The sequence below is a fragment of the Periplaneta americana genome, chromosome 5 (assembly GCF_040183065.1).
Source record: "Periplaneta americana isolate PAMFEO1 chromosome 5, P.americana_PAMFEO1_priV1, whole genome shotgun sequence".
In the NCBI taxonomy this organism is placed as follows: domain Eukaryota; kingdom Metazoa; phylum Arthropoda; class Insecta; order Blattodea; family Blattidae; genus Periplaneta; species Periplaneta americana.
Window position 1 is genome coordinate 5271656 of NC_091121.1, and position 20105 is coordinate 5291760.

Consider the following 20105-nt stretch of genomic DNA (forward strand, 5'->3'; position numbering starts at 1 on the left):
TTAAAATCTAATTCTGATGACTTACACCTTTGGCACCTAAACTTTTGTAGGTAATTTTTCTACTAGTGTGTTCATTTCTTTCAAACATTTAAAGGAGGATTTCTAACTTAAGTTTTTAAGGCCCCATTTAATATATTACAAGGGACTCAAAACGTATTTCCGTATTACAGCATGTAGATATATTTCAACAGCTCTGCCTGTGCACTCAGTGACTTCAAGGGGAAGGCAGTTCCCACAATACTATCCACACACTTGTAGCAAGAATATATGACTTGCAAGAACTTCAAATTAAAATTAGTTCAGACGGAAGGAATAGCCACAAAAAAAAAAAAAACATTGAACGCGCAAGAACTTTACCTACAAATATAGAAACTCGAAGAAATTATCAACAGTAATCTCACTAGAGGTTTTGATTTATATAGAGAAAATCAAAACTCGAGTAGAATTTAATTGACTATTACACGATTAGAAGAAAGTATATGAAGATTAGAAGTAACGAAGTACTCCAATTCAATAAAATATTAATTGACTTACGAAAATACAACTGTCTTCAAATGTATTATTGTACGCTAGATGCCAGTAGCTGTTTTCTTATCAGTTGTGCCAACTATGAAATCTTCATTGAACTCTGTAGACGGTTACTAGCCAAGAAGGCTTTGTTGATTCAGTTTCATTTTTATTAAAACATTTGCATTCCACTTCAATCATCCCGATCCCATTAATCAACGTCACTTGACAGATGATTTTCAATAAATCTTAGTATTAAACAATCTCTGATACGTGACTATCCATAATATCATATAGCAGAAGCTATAACATAACCTAAATAATATAAACAAGTGTTAGAAGAGTTTTAATTAGGGATGATGAAATAAACAAGAAAAGTTTTAATTAACGATTATGACATAAAAAATAAACATGAATAATTTTAAAAGAAACGATTATTGAAAGCACAATTTTCAAATTTGAATGTTTTAGTGGTTCGTGGGTCAGTTGATATATTGGCGTGTCCTTAAAAGAAGTGAACTCATTGATGTACATGGTGTATCCCTCAACTTATTCAGAATTTCCGAATGGTGCTCTTCATATATGACCAGTGATCTTTATTAATTCTTGTTCTTGAATGCCAATGCGAGTCATATTTGAAAGTGCTGTGCATCGACTGGAGTGGTTTGTAATATTCTGTTTTTTGACGTCCAGACCAGTGCAGTTTGAAATGTTGGCAAACAAAGAAACAAATGCTAGGGTAGTGATAAAAATAAACAAATGCTAGGGACGCGATAGAATTAAACAAATGGTAGGGACGCGATAGAAGTAAACAAATGCTAGGGACGCGATAAAAATAAAAAAATGCTAGGGACGCGATAAAATTAAACAAATGCTAGGGACGCGATAAAATTAAACAAATGCTAGGGACGCGATAGAATTAAACAAATGGTAGGGACGCGATAGAAGTAAACAAATGGTAGGGACGCGATAGAAGTAAACAAATGGTAGGGACGCGATAAAAATAAACAAATGCTAGGGACGCGATAAAATTAAACAAATGCTAGGGACGCGATAAAATTAAACAAATGCTAGGGACGCGATAAAAATAAACAAATGGTAGGGACGCGATAGAATTAAACAAATGCTAGGGACGCGATAGAATTAAACAAATGGTAGGGACGCGCTAAAATTGTGCGATAAACAGCCATGATTGGTTGAAAGAAGTCCTTTCGTACCGTTTTATTGGTCAAAAGTAGTGTGACGTAGTAAAAGTGTAATAGTCATCATAATACACTGTTCTCTTAAATTGACTGAGCGTATTGAAATTAAATAAATGACTTTCCCAAAACACGCTGTGAAATGTTTCATATGAAACAAATGTTTTCTCGAAAAGTAAGCGAAAACAAGGAAAATTGTTTCAAACTGTTTTTGAAACAGCTCAAAGACTAACTCCCTGAAATTAAAGACACAACTTTCGGTTCAGCCTGTATAACATACGAGTAGTATAGCATCTCACAGTTTTATCACTCGCAATATGAATGTTAACTGTATTACGTTTTCCATATTACAGATGCAGTTTTACAGAGTTTCCATCTCATGGTCCCGCATAATGCCCACCGGGTTGCCTAATAATATCAGCAGAAAGGGTGTGGAGCACTACCACAAGGTGTTCGACGATATGGCGAATTTGGGGATTATACCAGTGGTAACGTTAATGCACATTACCAATTTTCAATAATTTACTCTCTGTTCTATTTTTTACACAGAGAAAAGTAAATTCAATAACCACTCATCAATACCACAGTCTACTATATACAGTCAATAAGCTTGCGATGATTTTTTGCAAATCTCACGATAGTTGTTAGCCACTTGGAGCGCTGTGAGTACTAGGAACAATAGACTGTGCCACTGCCATCGTGATCTAATACAGGCCGTAAGGCCAGACCATGTAACTCGCTTAACCCGATCACGAAGGGCGGCGTTTCAACTATATAAATTAGTTGGAATGCATAAACAGTAACATGTGTTTCTCTAAAATATAGTGTAATTCCATTAATAAAATTTGGAAGAATAATTGACTGACTGTGCCGTATTTCGCATTTTTGTGAAAAGCTATGTAAACTGTGAAATGTTCGTTATCGGTTGTAATAAATATAAATGGCTAAAATACAATAATTTTTAAAATAATATGGGACAAGGAGACGTTTGTAGTACTATAAATTGTAAGAAAAATAGGTTAGAGTTATCCTTCTTCCGAAAGATCCAGGAAGGTGAGTTTATAGAATATAATATATATTTTATGAAAATAATATATAAACTTTATGTATTTCACATTTCAATAGTGGAAAGAAGGTGTTAATTTTTTTCAAAAGAACACGATATCGAAAGTACAATATATTTTATGGTCTGTTAGGGAAAGAGTCTGTGATGAGGCGATAGTAGCGATCCTGGTGATGAGCAACTATCTATGGATGCATATTTCAACTGTCTATGTTTGCATATTTAGTAAGTATTAAGCTTCGTGACTGTATATACTAGACTGTGTTAATACTATAGATATTTATATTATCTCACGATATCTGTAGCTATCATTGTTATACAGGTTTGTATGCAATAGCAACAATTCCTGTGCTCCAACCTTTCCAATCTTACCATTCCTGTTCTTGTAACCTTTTCCAAATATTACTGCTTTGACATCATTCAGCAGCGTATTTTGAGCGTACATTTTAAGTGAATGTAATTTGAACATTTTCACTATAAATGGGCACTGAACAAAACAATTATTTTGTTCATATGTGTAGACAACAAGCAGCTGATGACAGCACTGAAACCCGCAACTCAAAATATCACATAATTTTTTATAGGGTTATTTTACGACGCTGTATCAACACCTAGGTTATTTAGCGTCTGAATGATATGAAGGTAATAATGCCGGTGAAATGAGTCCGAGGTCCAGCACCGAAAGTTACCCAGCAATATCACATAATGGTTCTCCATATACGAGCGAAGAGATTTTGTCCACCACTGTTGCTGACGTCACACTGTCTCGCCCTTGGCTTGCATTGTAATAAGCTTAACTTTTTTTTTTATGGAAAGAAGAACGATATTTTGGCGATATGTAAATGAATTATAGTGATTAACTAAAGCAAGAATAGACTCGTTGCGGTGGGATGCGGCAGTGTGACGTCACACACATCGGTATCTAGTTTAGAGTTAAGTTATGTTATTTAGAAACTATTAATCGTAGAAAGGTCTAGTTTTCGCCATTGTGTGTATAACTAAGAGCATCTTATTTAGAAAATATTATCCCAGTTTTCCTCTAGGTCAATAATTTAAAACTGCCTTTAGAATTTTAAATTATCGACCGAGAGGAAAAAGATCCATTGGCAGACCTCAAAAGAGATGGACAGAAAACCAGGCACAACAGACCACTCGGCTTAATACTTGTCAGCATGGCGATGAAAGTCATCCCAGAATGAGATTTTTAGTTTACTACCCCTTTAAATAAATATTTATAAGTAAATATAACACATTCAAATTCTTAGTCCATCCTAACCTAACCTAGTTCCTTGGTCCAGTAGCACTTCCTAACAATAAATAAACTGCCAAACAACAAATAATGTTAACGTAACTTGATGGTCCAATGAAATGCAGAGTTGACTATTTTCAGTAAGGAAATTACACAGCACTCATGCTAAGCAATCAAAGTTTCAAACATAATGTTTAGTTTAAGTCTTCTAGAAACATTTAACTGTAATTAAAGAAATATATAATATTCAGTGTTAAATCATATGGAAGAGTGAAGACGTAGGAGAAGTGAATCAACTCTATAACTATACCAATTCTTGTGTAGTTAACCAGAATTACACTTTCGTCAAGTACCTATTTCTTTTACATTATCTATGTACTTCACAATGTAGTATTCCTTGTCGCAGGTCACAATGTATCATTGGGACCTCCCACAGTACATGCAAGACTTGGGTGGATGGGCAAATCCAAGTATAATTAAATATTTCAAAGAATACGCCAGGTTTTTATTTCAAGAATATGGGGCGAAAGTAAGTATAATTCACTTTACGTAATAACAATTTAACGGTACTCAGATATATTTAATGTTTTATGGAATAATACCGTTAACTATGGTTGCATTTTTGTAATATATATGCTAAATCCTGCTCAAAACCAACCTTGCAAATTTAAAGTTGTTTGTTTGTTTGTTTGTTTCTTTGTTTGTTTATTTATTTATTTGTTTAATTATTTAATATTTTATTTATTTATTTAATCATTTATTTATTTATTTATTTATTTATTTATTTATCTATTTAATTATTTATTTATTTATTTACTTATTTAATTATTTATTTATTTAATTATTTATTTACTTATTTATTTAATCATTTATTTATTTATTTAATTATTTACTGATTTATTTATTTAATTATTTATTTATTTAATTATTTATTTAATTATTTATTTAATCATTTATTTATTCATTTATTTATTTAATTATTTATTTATTTAATTATTTATTTAATTATTTACTTACTTATTTATTTATTTATTTATTTATTTATTTATTTATATTTATTTATTCTGACAGAGTTAAGGCCATGAGGCCTTCTCTTCCACACTACCAGAAGTGTGATACATAATGAAACAATGACAAAAATAGTAAAGTCATACTTAAATATAAAAATCATTTCCGTGCACATTTACAAGCTTACATGGGCTATAATTAAATATTAACTGAACATGATACATGTGTTCCTAATAGAAACAGTAACGAAATAACTTGACTTACAAATTGACAAATTGAGAAGATTTCTAAATTATTATTTAAATTGGAAAAATCATGTTAAAGAAATTACCCCCAAACTAAATTCAACATGTTTCGCTATTAGATCTATGCAAGAGTTGATAAATATCAATACCTTAAAAACAATATACTTTGCATACTTCCACTCGGTAATGAGTTTTGGAATAATATTCTGGGGAAATTCCACAGATAGTAACAATATATTTCTACTACAAAAAAGAGTAATTAGAATAATAGTGGATACCAAATCTAGGGAATCGTGCAGGATTATTTTCAAAAAACTACAAATAATGCCCATGGCTTGTCAGTATATATTTTTTCTATAATTAACTTCCTGGTATGTAATCGTGACAACTGTGTAACTAATTCAACAGTTCATAGCATACATACTAAGAATTGTATTGTATTTATTTAATTTGCTTCTTTTTTTACAGCCTCTTATCTACATCTTTGAGTTATTCATTAATATTGGACCTGCTACTAAAACATATACTGTCGGTTAACATTGGACGATAAATTAATTAAATAATTAGTTTTTTTTTATTTTAGTAAGTTATTTTACGACGCTTTATCAACATCTTAGGTTATTTAGCGTCTGAATGAGATGAAGGTGATAATGTCGGTGAAATGAGTCCGGAGTCCAGCACCGAAAGTTACCCAGCATTTGCTCATATCGGGTTGAGGGAAAAAACCTCAACCAGGTAACTTGTCTCGACTGGGAATCGAACCCGGGCCACCTGGTTTCGCGGCCAGACACGCTAACCGTTACTCCACAGATTTGGACTTAAATAATTAGTAATAAAATAATAAAATAACCCCAAAATTTATTTCAATTTCTTTGACTAATCATACACACTCATAGTATAGTATAACCCCCGATACCGGCACAAAGTTTTGATTCACGGTAATAGACTAGCGGTAATAATTTGACTTATTAATAAGAAAATAATTATATGTAATGGATAATATTGCAGAACTCGATTCATAGAATGGTTTGTTAGAATTGATAATATTTTTAACCACAGGTAAAATACTGGTTGACCATCAATGAACCCGATCTGGTGGCCTTAGGGTACGAAGGCCCTTACGCCAGTGCACCCCGGGCACCGAGCGTGGACGCTCCCGGGGTGGGCTACTACTTGGCAGGCCACAACCTAGTTCTCTCCCATGCAGCAGTCTATCACCTGTACGACGATGAATTCCGAGACAAGCAGAAAGGTGAAGTGGCCTATATGTTACTGTTCAGCTATTTCTTCTGCATTATTGGACGTAATTTGTTCCTATTCAGCAGCACAGGAAAAATTATTGTGGAAATAATACCCGTGAGAAATGGTAATGAGAATGTAGGTTGAAAAATGTGACTTTCTCAGACAGGATTATCTGCGTAGGGTGGGTTGGGGTAATTTGGATGTAAAAACAACCTTTTTTAAGTTTAGAGTCCTATAGCCTATTACTAAGACTATTACACTCTTACTAAGTCATACTACTTTTGACCAATAAAACGGTACGAAAGGACGTATTTCAACCAATCATGGCTGCTTATCGCACAATTTTATCGCGTCCCTAGCATTTGTTTCTTTGTTTGCCAACATTTGAAACTGCGCTGGTCTGGAAGTCAAAATATATATATATATATATATATATATATATATATATATAATTACAAACCACTCCAGTCGATGCACAGCAGTTTCAAATATGACTCGCATTGGCATTCAAGAACAAGAATTAATAAAAATCACTGATCATACCTATGCATCTTCTGAAATCCGATTTACAAATAAACGAAGAGCACCATTCGGAAATCCTGAATAAATTGAATACACCATGTAGGCCTAAATCAACGAGTTCCACTTCCATTACGCACACGTCCAATATAACATCAATTGAACCACCAACCACATTCAAATTTGAAAATTGTACATTCAATAATTATTCCTTTTAAAATTATTCATTCGGAAATTCTGAGTAACTTGAATACAAAATGTAGGCCTAAATCAACGAGTTCCACTTCTATTACGCACACGTCCAATATAACATCAATTGAACCACCAACCACATTCAAATTTGAAAATTGTACATTCAATAATTATTCCTTTTAAAATTATTCATGTTTATTTTTTATGTCATCGTCGTTAATTAAAACTTTTCTAACACTTGTGTCAGAGACTGTCGGACAATATCAAAATTCAAATTTAAATTAAAAAATCACATTCTAGCTCGTGGAATTGTTTGTTGAACACATGTCAGGTTGCGCAACTTCACCTTAACCCATGACATATAGTAAATATTGTAACTATGCTGTTGTAAAATTGAAAATTAATATGTAATGTATTTATTATTATTATTATTATTATTATTATTATTATTGCTATTATTATTATTATTATTATTATTATTATTATTATTATTATTATTATTGTCAGTTATCAATATCCTCATTGCTATCTCTGTTTTCTTTCTTTTCGTTGTATCAGCTCGATGAGAGCACTATAATGTACTTTTGACTCTGTTGACCCTCTATAGGGCTTTAACTTAATTTGTATCATTTTCATCAGTGTTTGTATTTCTTTTTTGTATTTATATGTGCTATCTGGTAGGATGGAAGAGAAGGCCTTATGGCCTTAATCCTGTCAGATTAAATAAATTATTATTATTATTATTATTATTATTATTATTATTATTATATTAGTTAGGTTATGTTATAGCTTCTGCTATATGATATTATGGATAGTCACGTATCAGAGATTGTTTAATATTACGATTTATTGAAAATCATCTGTCAAGTGACGTTGATTACTGGGATTCGGATAATTGAAGTGGAATGTTGCATTTTAATAAAAATAAAACTGAATCAACAAAGCCTTCTTGACTAGTAACATTGCCATCGTGTACAATAGATCGAGAACTTCTCGACGAGAAGGCATTGCTCACTACTGCCATCTAGCATGCATCTAGCGTAATATTTGTAATGTTGAGATGGTACAATAATACATTTGAAGACAGTTGTATTTTCGTAAGTCAATTAATATTTTATTGTATTGGAGTACTTCGTTACTTCTAATCTTTATATACTTTCTTCTAATCGTGTAATAGTCAATTAAATCCCACTCGAGTTTTGATTTTCTCTAAATAAATCTGCTGGTGTTCCACTCGCAGATTTATCGATAAAATCAAAACGTCTAGTGAGATTACTGTTGATAAAATTTTTCTCTCAGTTTTTTATATGTTAGTACTGTGACCTTCTAGAATGAGTCTATTGAATTTTAAAGTATAATGATGATAATAATAATAATAATAATAATAATAATAATAATAACCATAAGTTTAACAAATTGAAATAGATTGAAACACAAAATAATATACGAAGTAACGTCAAGGAAATGTAAATTAAAGTCATGGTCCATGTAGGCTATATAAGCCTGAAAATAGCTATTGATCCTTTGCGTGATTGTTTTTAAAATAATGTGTTTAATCTTTAACTACAGTCAGTGTATTGTTATTAGTATCTCTTTGCTGTTACCTATTGCTTTAAAAAGAATGTGTTTAACTTGTAATTTTAATTCAATTTTTCTACTATTCCTTTACTGTTTACATTTGTTTTTAAATCTTTTGTATTGCCCCTACTATCATATATTGCCCTTCAAGAATTTCGTTATTCGTTAGTTGTAAGTCATTACTTGTCTTATTATTTTCATTATTGTACTTGTTCCTGAATCACGTATGTAACTTGTAACCGTAAATCATTGCTTGTAATATCCCTTTATTACTCTTAACTGTTCCATTGTTATGAATTAAGCATTAATTTGAAAGTGAAAGTCAAACTTTGTTATATGTACTATTGATTATCTTTTTAAAGTTATGTATTTACTCTGAAACGGTTAGACATTCGTGTATATCTTTTGCATTGATTATTCCTCAAACATCTCATTAATCTTTAACAGGATCCATTTTTTCATTATGGTGCATTCTTCTGCATAATTCATGTGAATTGTAACTGTGACCACTGTTTTATATTATAGCTTTACTATTGTTTATTGGTTATAAAATATGTATTTTGATGCCAACTATAACCCTAATATACCTCAGGGTGAAATAGGGTTTATTAAATTGGATAATAAAAAAACTCTAAGTTTAACTATACTCAATTTGGGTGTAATGTGTATTACTGAAGTACAACATCTTTTAAAGTGTTTATAAAATCAAATTATCACAACCATAGTTTTGTGTATGTAACCTGGAACAGAATATAGAGGTTACTAGGCATTTAAAATTTTTAATTTCATCTAACTAGATAAAAAATTCAGTCAATACTGAAGTCCTTGACAAGGCTTATTTTGTAAATTTTAAATATCTTCAATTAAGTCAGGGACAGAAAACACTTCGGATATTCATTTGTCTTTCACCGATCTATAATTATTTATGTACGTAGCACGATCCGGAACGAAAACTAGGTTAGTTATTTACCAAATAATCTAGAATTATATCCAAATTACCCCACGCTTGTACATTGTAATTTACTAGTAAACTGTGAATGAAATTTAATTTAGTAGTCTGACTCAAAATTTTGAGTTTGCCCTGCGATACAGAATAGCTCACAGGTTTCAGACAAAAGTGAATAAGACATAAGAAAAAAAATAGAACCAAGTGTAATTTAAATTGAATGTACACCATAAAGATTTACTACATTTATTTTAAAATGTTCTAAAATGTGTAATGTACACATACATGAATTTGGTTACTGTATCACAGATGGTCTCACAACAAAATAGCTTTGAATGTGATATCATTTCATAGATTGGTAACTAAAAACAACTTCTTTTTTTTATCAGCCAGTGTCACTGTGATAAACACTTCTGAAATAGACAATACATATTAAATTGGCATGTGTTGAAGGTTAGGTAAAGTATTATTTTAAAAAACTGTAACTTATATACGCAAATTACCTCACTATATGGAAATTACCCCGACCCACTCTAATTATTAATCTAGTCGAATTAATTTTCAAATAATAATTCTGAAGCTTAAGTGGAGAGGATGGTATATTTTGCTGAAAAATGAGTAAATTTAAAAAAAATAATAATTCTTTAAAATATTCTGTGATATGTGTGGAATGCATTGCATAACATTTTGTGGGTATTTGTGCCCTTATCGGATGTTGAGTCGCCATTTTTAAACTTCCTGCGTTATGGATTTTTAAATCACTCGCCCACTTTTGTTATTGTTTCCGGTAAATTAAATTAAAAAAAAAAAAATCTTTTTAAAAACCCTTTGATATGTGTGGAATGCATTGCATAATATTTTCTGGGTATTTGTGCCCTTATCGGATGTTGAGACGTCATTTTTTTAAATCCTGCGCTATGGATTTTTAAATCACACGCCCGCTTTTATCGGTTTCCAGTAACTTCAATTTTTTTGCTACATTGCCAGACAAAAATGGATATAATTTCTGAACTATTAAAGATACATGCATGAAATTTAGAACACACATTCTTTAGACTATTAGGAAACTTTTCTCTGCAATAGAATTGTGTTAATTGATTTCATTTTAAGAATACGTCCGTTTGTTTGCAAGAAAGGAAATCAGAAAATTGTTATTAAATTTTAATTGTTTATTTTACAAACGTAGGGACTAATATCAAAATTCTATTACAGACAGTTTGTAGAACATGCTTTTGAAAATACGTTGCAAAAAACTGTTTGAATCTATCTTTAAAAACGGTTTAGATATAACGGTTTTAGTACAATCCTGTATTGGGTACATTTTTTTTTAATTTGGGCCCCCAAATAATTTTTTTTCTAAATATTTTTATTTGGTTGAGTTGCCACAGCTATGAGCTCTCTACATACAAAAAATTAATATTTTACACCAAATAGGAAAGAAGTTTTAAAAAATATCATCCTCTCCCCTTAAAGAGATCTGCATTAATTTGAAATTGAATGTAGAATATACAGTTTATTTAAAAATATAGGCTACTGAAAAAAAATAATTTTAAATTTATTATAAAAGTTGTATTTTTATTTAGTCGGACATCGACTTTGTTTGTAGAGAAAATTACATCGGTAATGAAGTTGAGTGTTGTTTGGTGCTGGTATGAAAATAGCCTATGTTTTATTTCATTCAACGGGTCTCTTCCAGGCAACATATCCATACCACTACAAGCATTCTGGTATGAGCCTCTGAACCCAAAGTCTGCTGAAGACAAAGCCGCAGCAGAAAGGATGAACGCGCAAACGGTGAGTGGGACTAAAATCATTCTAACAGTTCACTGCTACTTTTAAGAAATCAGAAAATATGTCAGCAATAACATATTGGAAGAAAGTTTGTTTTACTGGACGTAAGTACCAGTCGCAAAAATTACAACGTGTTCATAAATCTGTGTTCGCTTCGTCTGCGATGTCCGTCGCGCTGACCACATTACCCCATCCTTCCAAACTCTAAACTGGCTACGGCTTAACGAACGTAGAAATTTTCATTCTCTTGTTCTCCTTTTCCAAGTCCTTCACACCTCTACACCTACCTACCTTGCCTCCCGTTTCAGTTACCTGTCATCACATCATAATCTCTTCACACGCACGCAAAATAGCCGCATACTAGCCATACCAACACATAAGACATCATCGTATTCATCATCATACACAATCTCGCTCTCGCGCTTGTGGAATACCCTACCCAGTGACATCAGAGACTGTCGGAATTTAGTAGCGTACAAAAGCAAACTTATTAAGCATTTTCTTACTGCGTAGAGTAGGTTTAATTTGTACTTAATCAACAAAAGAAATGCTTCTCTCTTCTTAACTTTTACAATAATCCGTCTGGCTTTTATTAATCAGTTAATTTTTTAGTACTTTGATTTTTATTGTATCTGTAAATTTAATATTAATTGTAATTATAATTGTAATTGTATTCTTAATATTGTAGTTGTAATCCCCTGGTAGAGAAGGCCTCTACTAGGTTAAATGAATAAATAAAAAATAAAGAAATAAATGAATGAATGAATGAATAAATAAATAAATAAATAAATAAATAAATAAATAAATAAATAAATAAATAAATAAATAAATAAATAAATAAGTTAATAGGTACAGACCCAGAAACAACATTTCCAAGTTCCAGTTATAATATACTACGCATGCTCATTGTTTACTGATCATGCGCAGTATGTTATAACCGAAACTTTGGACACTTCAGTTGGCACAAATTTTGTTTGTGTCTGTACATTCGTGCGTGTCAACACCTGATGTCCTAAGCTGTCTCGACTTGAAGAGGAACAATTCAGTCTTTTGTTCGTATTCTCTATTTCCCATGAGGTCAAAACATACAAGCGAACCCCTAATCGGAATTAAAATCAAGGGTGATCAATATTTTCTTCGGAGATACTCTGTTTTATTACAATGCGCTAGAATGTGTTCCCATGACTCCTTTTCGACACATAATGGACAGATGCGGTCTCCTTCTTCTTCAGTGACGATTTTATGACCTTTCCATTCTCAACTCACTCAATCTTAGCCACGCCAAACTCGCTGTATTATCTTTGCTACAAGAATAGTGACACCTCCCCCAATTAAGCATCAGATTTGCTTATAAATGCAGTGAGGACTTCCGAACATTGGAGCTCAATCTCTTGCCTCTCGATATTAATTAAACGCATCTTCACATTAGACTATACATTTCTTCTATTATTTGCTCCTTTTTTCCATACCCAACCCATTCCTATATAATGCAGCCCTCTCTACAGTTTATAAGGCCCGTAACACACTTGCAGAGTTTTCGCCAGCGAGAAATGTGTTGAGAAAAAATTTAAAAAATTGATAACATGGATTCAAATGGACGTCCACACACTGGAAGAGATTCTCGCTTGAGGCAAAAACCTCTCGCGAGTTTCTCGCTGGAATCGGTAGCTCAGCGAATTTTCTTGACACATTTATCAAAGATGTTTGATATTTATACTCTTTATGACGATTGAATGTAGAAAAAGATATCACAGGTGGCAATGAATTGTATTGTTTTTATTTGAAAATGAGAAAAGATGGCTGATAATTGCAGTCAAAAACTTATCGAACTTGTACGATGTCACCCGTAGGCCTATTTATATGATACACGGGATGAAAACTATAAAAACACGAAACTTAAAGAAGAAATCTGGAGACAAATATCAGATTATCTGAAAATAAATAGGGCTATATTTTATTTTGATGAGATTTAATAGTATTGATTAAACATTTGAAATAATGTATCTATATGTCTTAACAGTTTACGTAATTTTAATCAGAATATAGCAAAGAATTCTCTATCATATCATGAATGGCAAAAAAAAAAACTTGGTCCATTGAACCTGAAATAACGCCTAAACGTATCATCATTCAAATCGAAACCAGTGTCCAAAACTCGCCCTTATTTTCGTAAGATACAATGTGATACAAAATATGTTCATGTAACTCCATTTCCTCATCATCTGAATACTCAGATTCAACATAGCGTTCGTACGTAATTTGTAAAGTACGACAATATACTTACAGGTTATATATTTAAGTACGACAATATACGTAAATACATAACCTATAATATTTCCCCCAACGAGTCATTACTATAATCAGAAAAATGCTTTCTGCATGAAGGCAGTGCATAGATGATCACAGCGAGGTGTGATCTGTGATAACGAGAACTCGCCAAGTGTGTGGAGGAAGGCTCTTCGCCTCTTTCTCGCAACACATTTCTCGCTAGCGAAAACTCTTCAAGTGTGTTACGGGCCTAAACCTAACCTTTTTCCCATCTCTGTCTTTGCTTAACTCTGTAACAAATCGCCCGTAAAAGAGATTGGTTTCCAACTATAATTCTTAGCCAGTACTTTACCACCCTGACTTTCATGTTAATTACTTCGTTTTGAAGTCCAAGCTCTTTTAACACCCCGCAATTAGCTGTGCTTCTTCCAATGTAAAGTATTAACAATGCCATTATTTGAAGTCTTACATTCTCTTTACGTTATAGCTGGGATGGTTCTCACAGCCGATATTTGGGAAGAATGGCGATTATCCTCAAATTATGAAAGACACTATAGCTCAACGCAGCAAAGAGGAAGGATTCCCATGGTCTAGACTGCCGGAATTTACTCCGCAAGAAATAGAGTACATCAAGGGTAAGCGTAACTTATACTGTATATTGAGACTCTGAATGTACAGGGAAATCATTTCATTATTAGTAACATTTCTAATATTAACCTGGCAATACCTTTGGATTAATGGTTGAGAACCGGAAACACCGTTTGCTACCCCCTTCCACGACTGGAGTTCGATGATACTGGCGTAAAACACAAACAATTCACTTTACTAGGTATAGGAGGGAAGAAAAGTAATTCCTCCATTTACGTAAACTAGGAAATATCGCGATTTTGAATTTGATAATTTTCATTAGGTTTTTGTTCAGTCAAAATACAGTACAGTATAAACAATAAGTGTTTTCACTCACGAACTGAGTTATCCATTCGGATTTATTCATTATGCAGTGTGTTTATACTGCGTACAATATAGAGAATGGAGTTAAATTGCAAAATAATCATAATATGGATATTTAAACACATTTTATGCTCGACCATGCCGAAATGTAGTAATTATACACCTGGTAGCACACCTTTAATGCATGTCATTAAAGTACACCTACTCATTAAAGGTCAGATCTTTCAGCCAATGACGACTCAGGTTACAACTGTTCAGCCAATGATAGGTCAGCTTTCTATCGTTATAAAACCGCAAGTATCGATTATTCTCGGATATCAATCGAAAGAGAATTAGCGAAAAGTCACGGAGGCTGGAAATCCAATACTGTCGCAGAAGGTTATGTTCTGTTACTATAATAATTAGCGTTAATTGTAAATAATATTCAAATAAATTCAATTTGTCATCTCGTTTTTCAATGTCTAATTTAATTTGAATGTTATCTCTGTAGGTTCTTATGGCCTAGCAAGGTCAATGTGGACATCTGTTCCTCGGAAAAAATCAATACTTTCGCGTCTGCGCACATCTCACAACTTACGGGTCATTGGCCAAGATCAGATACAAAGAGAATTAATAATATCAAGTTAGAAATATGGTCGAGCATAAAAAGTCGTATGAAACTCGCCTATAATGGTAATTAAGAAGCTAGTATGAAAATTATGAAACTCGCTTGCGCTCGTTTCATAAATATCCATACTCGCTTCTTAATTACCTTCATTATAGACTCGTTGCATAATGTACTATTTTAAAATGGTGGCCGTTCATTTCTTTACAGGCTTCAGTTCTTTAGTGCATGTTATCGCACTATAGACTATTGTACCTACTAATTCCAATTACCAGTTTTGTCCTTCGTACTAGTAACTCATGTTGAAATAATTCTGTACCTGCTCTATAAAAGAGTACCTTACGTACTGTAAATTCAATCTTCACTTCTGTCGATCCGTCCGTCCAAGTGGTTTTGTCGCAGGGTCGTAGACAGTTAATTACTTAACGAGGTCCTTTTATTTAAGTTATTTTAAATAGTTGTATAATATTAAGTAGATGTCGAATTCCTAACAGAAATTAATGTTTTCAAAAAAGAGCTAAGACAGTCCAGCCGTTAGCCTTTACAGAGGGACGAGGAGAAGCGGGTGGGGGAAACCGGGCAACAGTGAGCAACATAAAATGAAGCTGTTTCGTATTACATTGCTAATGTTTCATTGACAAAATTAGCTCTGGTTTTCGGCGAGTCTTTCTGTTATCGACAACTTATCGCTCGCTTGCCGCAAAGTACGACCATAGCAGAGAAAATTCTAAACTGGACGCTCTTTATTATGCAATAGTTTTGAGTTAAAATAGTATTAGGTAATGGATAGCCGAACGACTAGCTGATAGACCGTCCAGAGCAATCGGCACATTATACTTTGTTTAAATTTATGGTAGAAAAATATTAAAGAGGCGGGATAAAACTTGGACAAACAGCAAACAGAATCTTGACAATGATTTGTATCAAGACGCTCGCGGAAAAACGAAATACGGTACCGTAGAAGAGGGTAAAGTCAATCAGTGGGTGTATAACCGATCATTTGCAATTTTTATTGAAAATTATATATTTTCTCAGTTACTTGTTAAAATTTTGTTATGTTGACTTCATTGCCTGACATTGCAAATGTAAGCGAGAGGGACAACAAAAAGCCTGCGAATGCCAACAATGGGAACACTGTGTAATTACCCTTGAAGTGAAAATTGTTATTCTCAACTTTTTCTCTTAAATGAAAACAAAGTCTTACAAACTCTAAATTATCGTCAGCAGTGAAAGGAGACAGGAAGTATACGTAAGTACTTTTCGTTGAGATTGTATCCTGAAATAATAGTTTTGCAGTTCGTAAATGTTAATATTGAAACTTATTATTTTAAAAAAACTTGTACCTTTGTAGGGTTAAGTCGATCATGCCATCGACCTACTCGAAACAGATAGGACCAGCAGGAAGAATAAATTGTTCACCGAAATATTTCCAACTAACACTTATAAACAGAAAAATGTCATAGTTTAGCTTATATTGATGGGATAGTTGGGAAAGAGAAAGGCGAAATTATGGTGAATTTCTTGCGTAAGAGAAGCACTGTCAAAGGAACGTATTTTGTACACCCCTCTGTACTTGACAATGGGAACAACGTAGTTTCTAAAGGACATGAGGAGAGGAAGATTTCGAATAACATTTGATATAAACCTAAGTAATGTTGAATAGCATTTTAGATTATAACTGAAGTGTGGTATTTCAATGTACATTTTGAATTCTTAAATCTTTGTTTGTTGGTATGTGAAGTATTATTATTATTTTTTTTTATGTTTTATAAGTTGGAAATCATAGTCACGTTTGTACAGTGGAGACCTATAAGCCTAATTGTATCGAATTGTATGATCACAGTAACAAAAGATACACTATATAATCCTATAGGCATATATTGTAGATTATTATTGTTTTCTACACCCCTTATAACAAATAAAATATATGTAATACACTTAATTTCTTTTTTTAAAAACATAAACAGTGATCGACTTTACTCCGCAATATTTTAAAATCGATCTTAAACTAAGAATTCAACGGTGATCGACTTTGCCCTGTTTATTTATTTATTTATTTATTTGTTTATTTATTTGTTTATTTATGTATTCATTTATTTTTCATTTCTTTTTTCATTTATTTATTTATTTTTTATTTATTTTTTTATTATTTATTTATTTATTTTATTGGGTTATCTTACGACGCTGTATCAACATCTAGGTTGCCCTATTTAAGCAGGTAACTTCGATCACAAGTCAAATATTTTTTTTTTTTTATAGATTGTAATTCACTTCTTGTAATGTGCCTTCATAAGTGAAGGATATGACGACAAAATTCTATTTTCTGAGGAAATTCGCTCCATTGTATAACCTAAATATAAAAAAAAAAATTGTAAAATTTTGATCGACTTTACCCTCTTCTACGGTACATCCAGCTACATTTTGTGCAGATAATTTGAAACGGTATATTGAGGAGGGCTGCAGCTTGAACATGTAACTTCCATTTTTATAAAACAAACAGGCACTGCACTGGATGATCTTCACTTCCAGGCACTGCGGACTACTACTCCCTGAACCACTACTCAACCTACCTCGTAACACCGAAGAAAGATGGTTGGAGGAAGCCTTCCCTACTAAATGACTTGGGAGTGAATCAAACGTCTCCATCTTGGCTGCCGGTTTCACCTGTACTGCCATGGCTAACGGTAATGAACAAAACCGGTCATTTCCACCAAAAACAAAAAATGAGTTTTTTTACAGTTTCGGTATGTTTAGAAAGAATATGATAACTTGTATCCCTTAGGGCCGATTGTATAAACCATTTAATCTTAGATCAGAGGTTAAATTGATCCTCATTCTAGCTGAACTTGGAATTTTGTGTTGTATAAAGTCTAATCAGAGATTAATTTCTCTCAAACTAAAGTCAACTTTGACTGAAGAAATTTCTCCGATTAAGTTAGATGATCCAAGTTCAGTTATTTCTTATCTCTTTGAAATATACGAGTGGCAGATTGTGCAAATAAAATATCCACTAATATAATAATAATAATAATAATAATAATAATAATAATAATAATAATAATAATAATAATAATAATAATAATAATAATAATAATAATTATTATTATTATTATTATTATTATTATTATTAATAGATGTGTTAGGTACATTTATATATATTTTTTTTCAATTTCTTGCCCTAATACACAAACAATCTTATATTTTATAAGGCTCTATCGTGTTCAGCAGTATCAAATAACATAACCTATAATTATATTATGTTTATAACAACCATTAATTATTAATGTATATGATAGGTACATTCATAAATTTTCAGTTAACTGTATTACTAAACGAAAATTGTCGTTTTATAAAGCTTTATTATGTTTAGCAGTATCAAACACCATAACATGATAACAATTTGGAGAACAGTCAACCTTCTTCTTAATATCCGCCATTATTTACATTGCACAAAACAAACCAGTGTCTCCTACAGAGTGTACGGAAAGTCGCCAAAAAGTAGTTGTAAAGTCGCTAAATTTCTCATTATCAACAAAGAAAGATTAAATTTTGTCACTATGGGGTGTTAAAAGGTCGCTAAATCCCTATTTAAGCCATATAAAAGTTAAAAGAAATTGTTGTTGAAAAAGAGTTAAAGTCGCTAGATTGGCAACACTGAACAAACTTATACAACATGGTCCGATCATTACATACTTTACCTGTTTATGCGATGTTGCCAAATCCTTTTCACGTGAACTTAGATTGCATTTGAACCAAGGTAATTTGATCGCAGAAAAGTTTTATACAATAGAAGAAGTGTCTGAACTCGGTTCACTTTCCGATCTTCGATCAAAGTTGATCTTTAGTCAGGGAGTTCTATACAATTGGGCCTTAATAATTTAGTTATAAGAAAATTGTTATTGTATTTTTAAGCGATACATTTAGTTCTCAGGTACAGAAACATTGTGCTTTCACAATTATTTATTGTTACGTAAATTAAATTTCCAGTTTGTATTTAAAATACCTCAAACTGTTACGAGTATGTTTACTCTTCCCATGTATTACTTTCATGTTCCACTTAACTTCGCTATTTCATTTGGAGCGAGTGGAAATTCTCTACAGAATTCTCTAGAGACAGCCCTACTTCAGGGATTAGCTGGCAACCCATGTGGGCTCAAAGTCCCTTTGATCCGGTTGCTAACACCTGCCAAGGGACCTATCCATATAGTTTCGTGGTAGTCAAGGATACTTTATAGTTGTGGAGAAAGCAACCCGTCCAGAAGAAGAAAAAAATATGAACTGCCACAAAGAGTCATGGCAACGATATAAATGAAGTGTTACAGTAAGACTAGGAGTTTAAACAAAATAATAAGAGAGAGGAGCTGTGTGGCAAGAACGAAGATGGAAACGAACAATTAAAGACAAAATTATGGAATAAAATTAAGTAAAAAACGAAGACAGAGAATAAGATCAATACGAAATAAAACTTTAAGAAAAATTAGAATTCCACTTATTCACATTTTTTTATGTTCTAGCGATATTTAACTTATTTTATATTTTTGTTTTCATATTTTCCGATAATGGTATATCTATAATGTGATAAGTTGAGCTATATATAATCATAATTTTCCTTACTGTGTGTACTTAAAAATATTTTATTCATTGTATGCTTTGTACTGCACTATTTTATTACTATTATTATTATTATTATTATTATTATTATTATTATTATTATTACTATTCTTATTTTTTATCATTATTATT

General features: G+C 32.2%; 1 protein-coding gene across 1 annotated transcript in view; it reads left to right on the forward strand.

Moving 5' to 3' along the window:
• Nucleotides 1–20105, forward strand: part of LOC138699431 (myrosinase 1-like) — a 51578-nt gene that overhangs the window by 14111 nt on the left and 17362 nt on the right. The window contains exons 3-8 of the mRNA XM_069825292.1: nt 2060–2194; nt 4425–4547; nt 6331–6523; nt 11445–11542; nt 14295–14442; nt 17892–18046. Of these exons, the coding sequence (XP_069681393.1) occupies nt 2060–2194; nt 4425–4547; nt 6331–6523; nt 11445–11542; nt 14295–14442; nt 17892–18046 (852 nt within the window). The remainder of the gene's footprint in view (nt 1–2059; nt 2195–4424; nt 4548–6330; nt 6524–11444; nt 11543–14294; nt 14443–17891; nt 18047–20105) is intronic.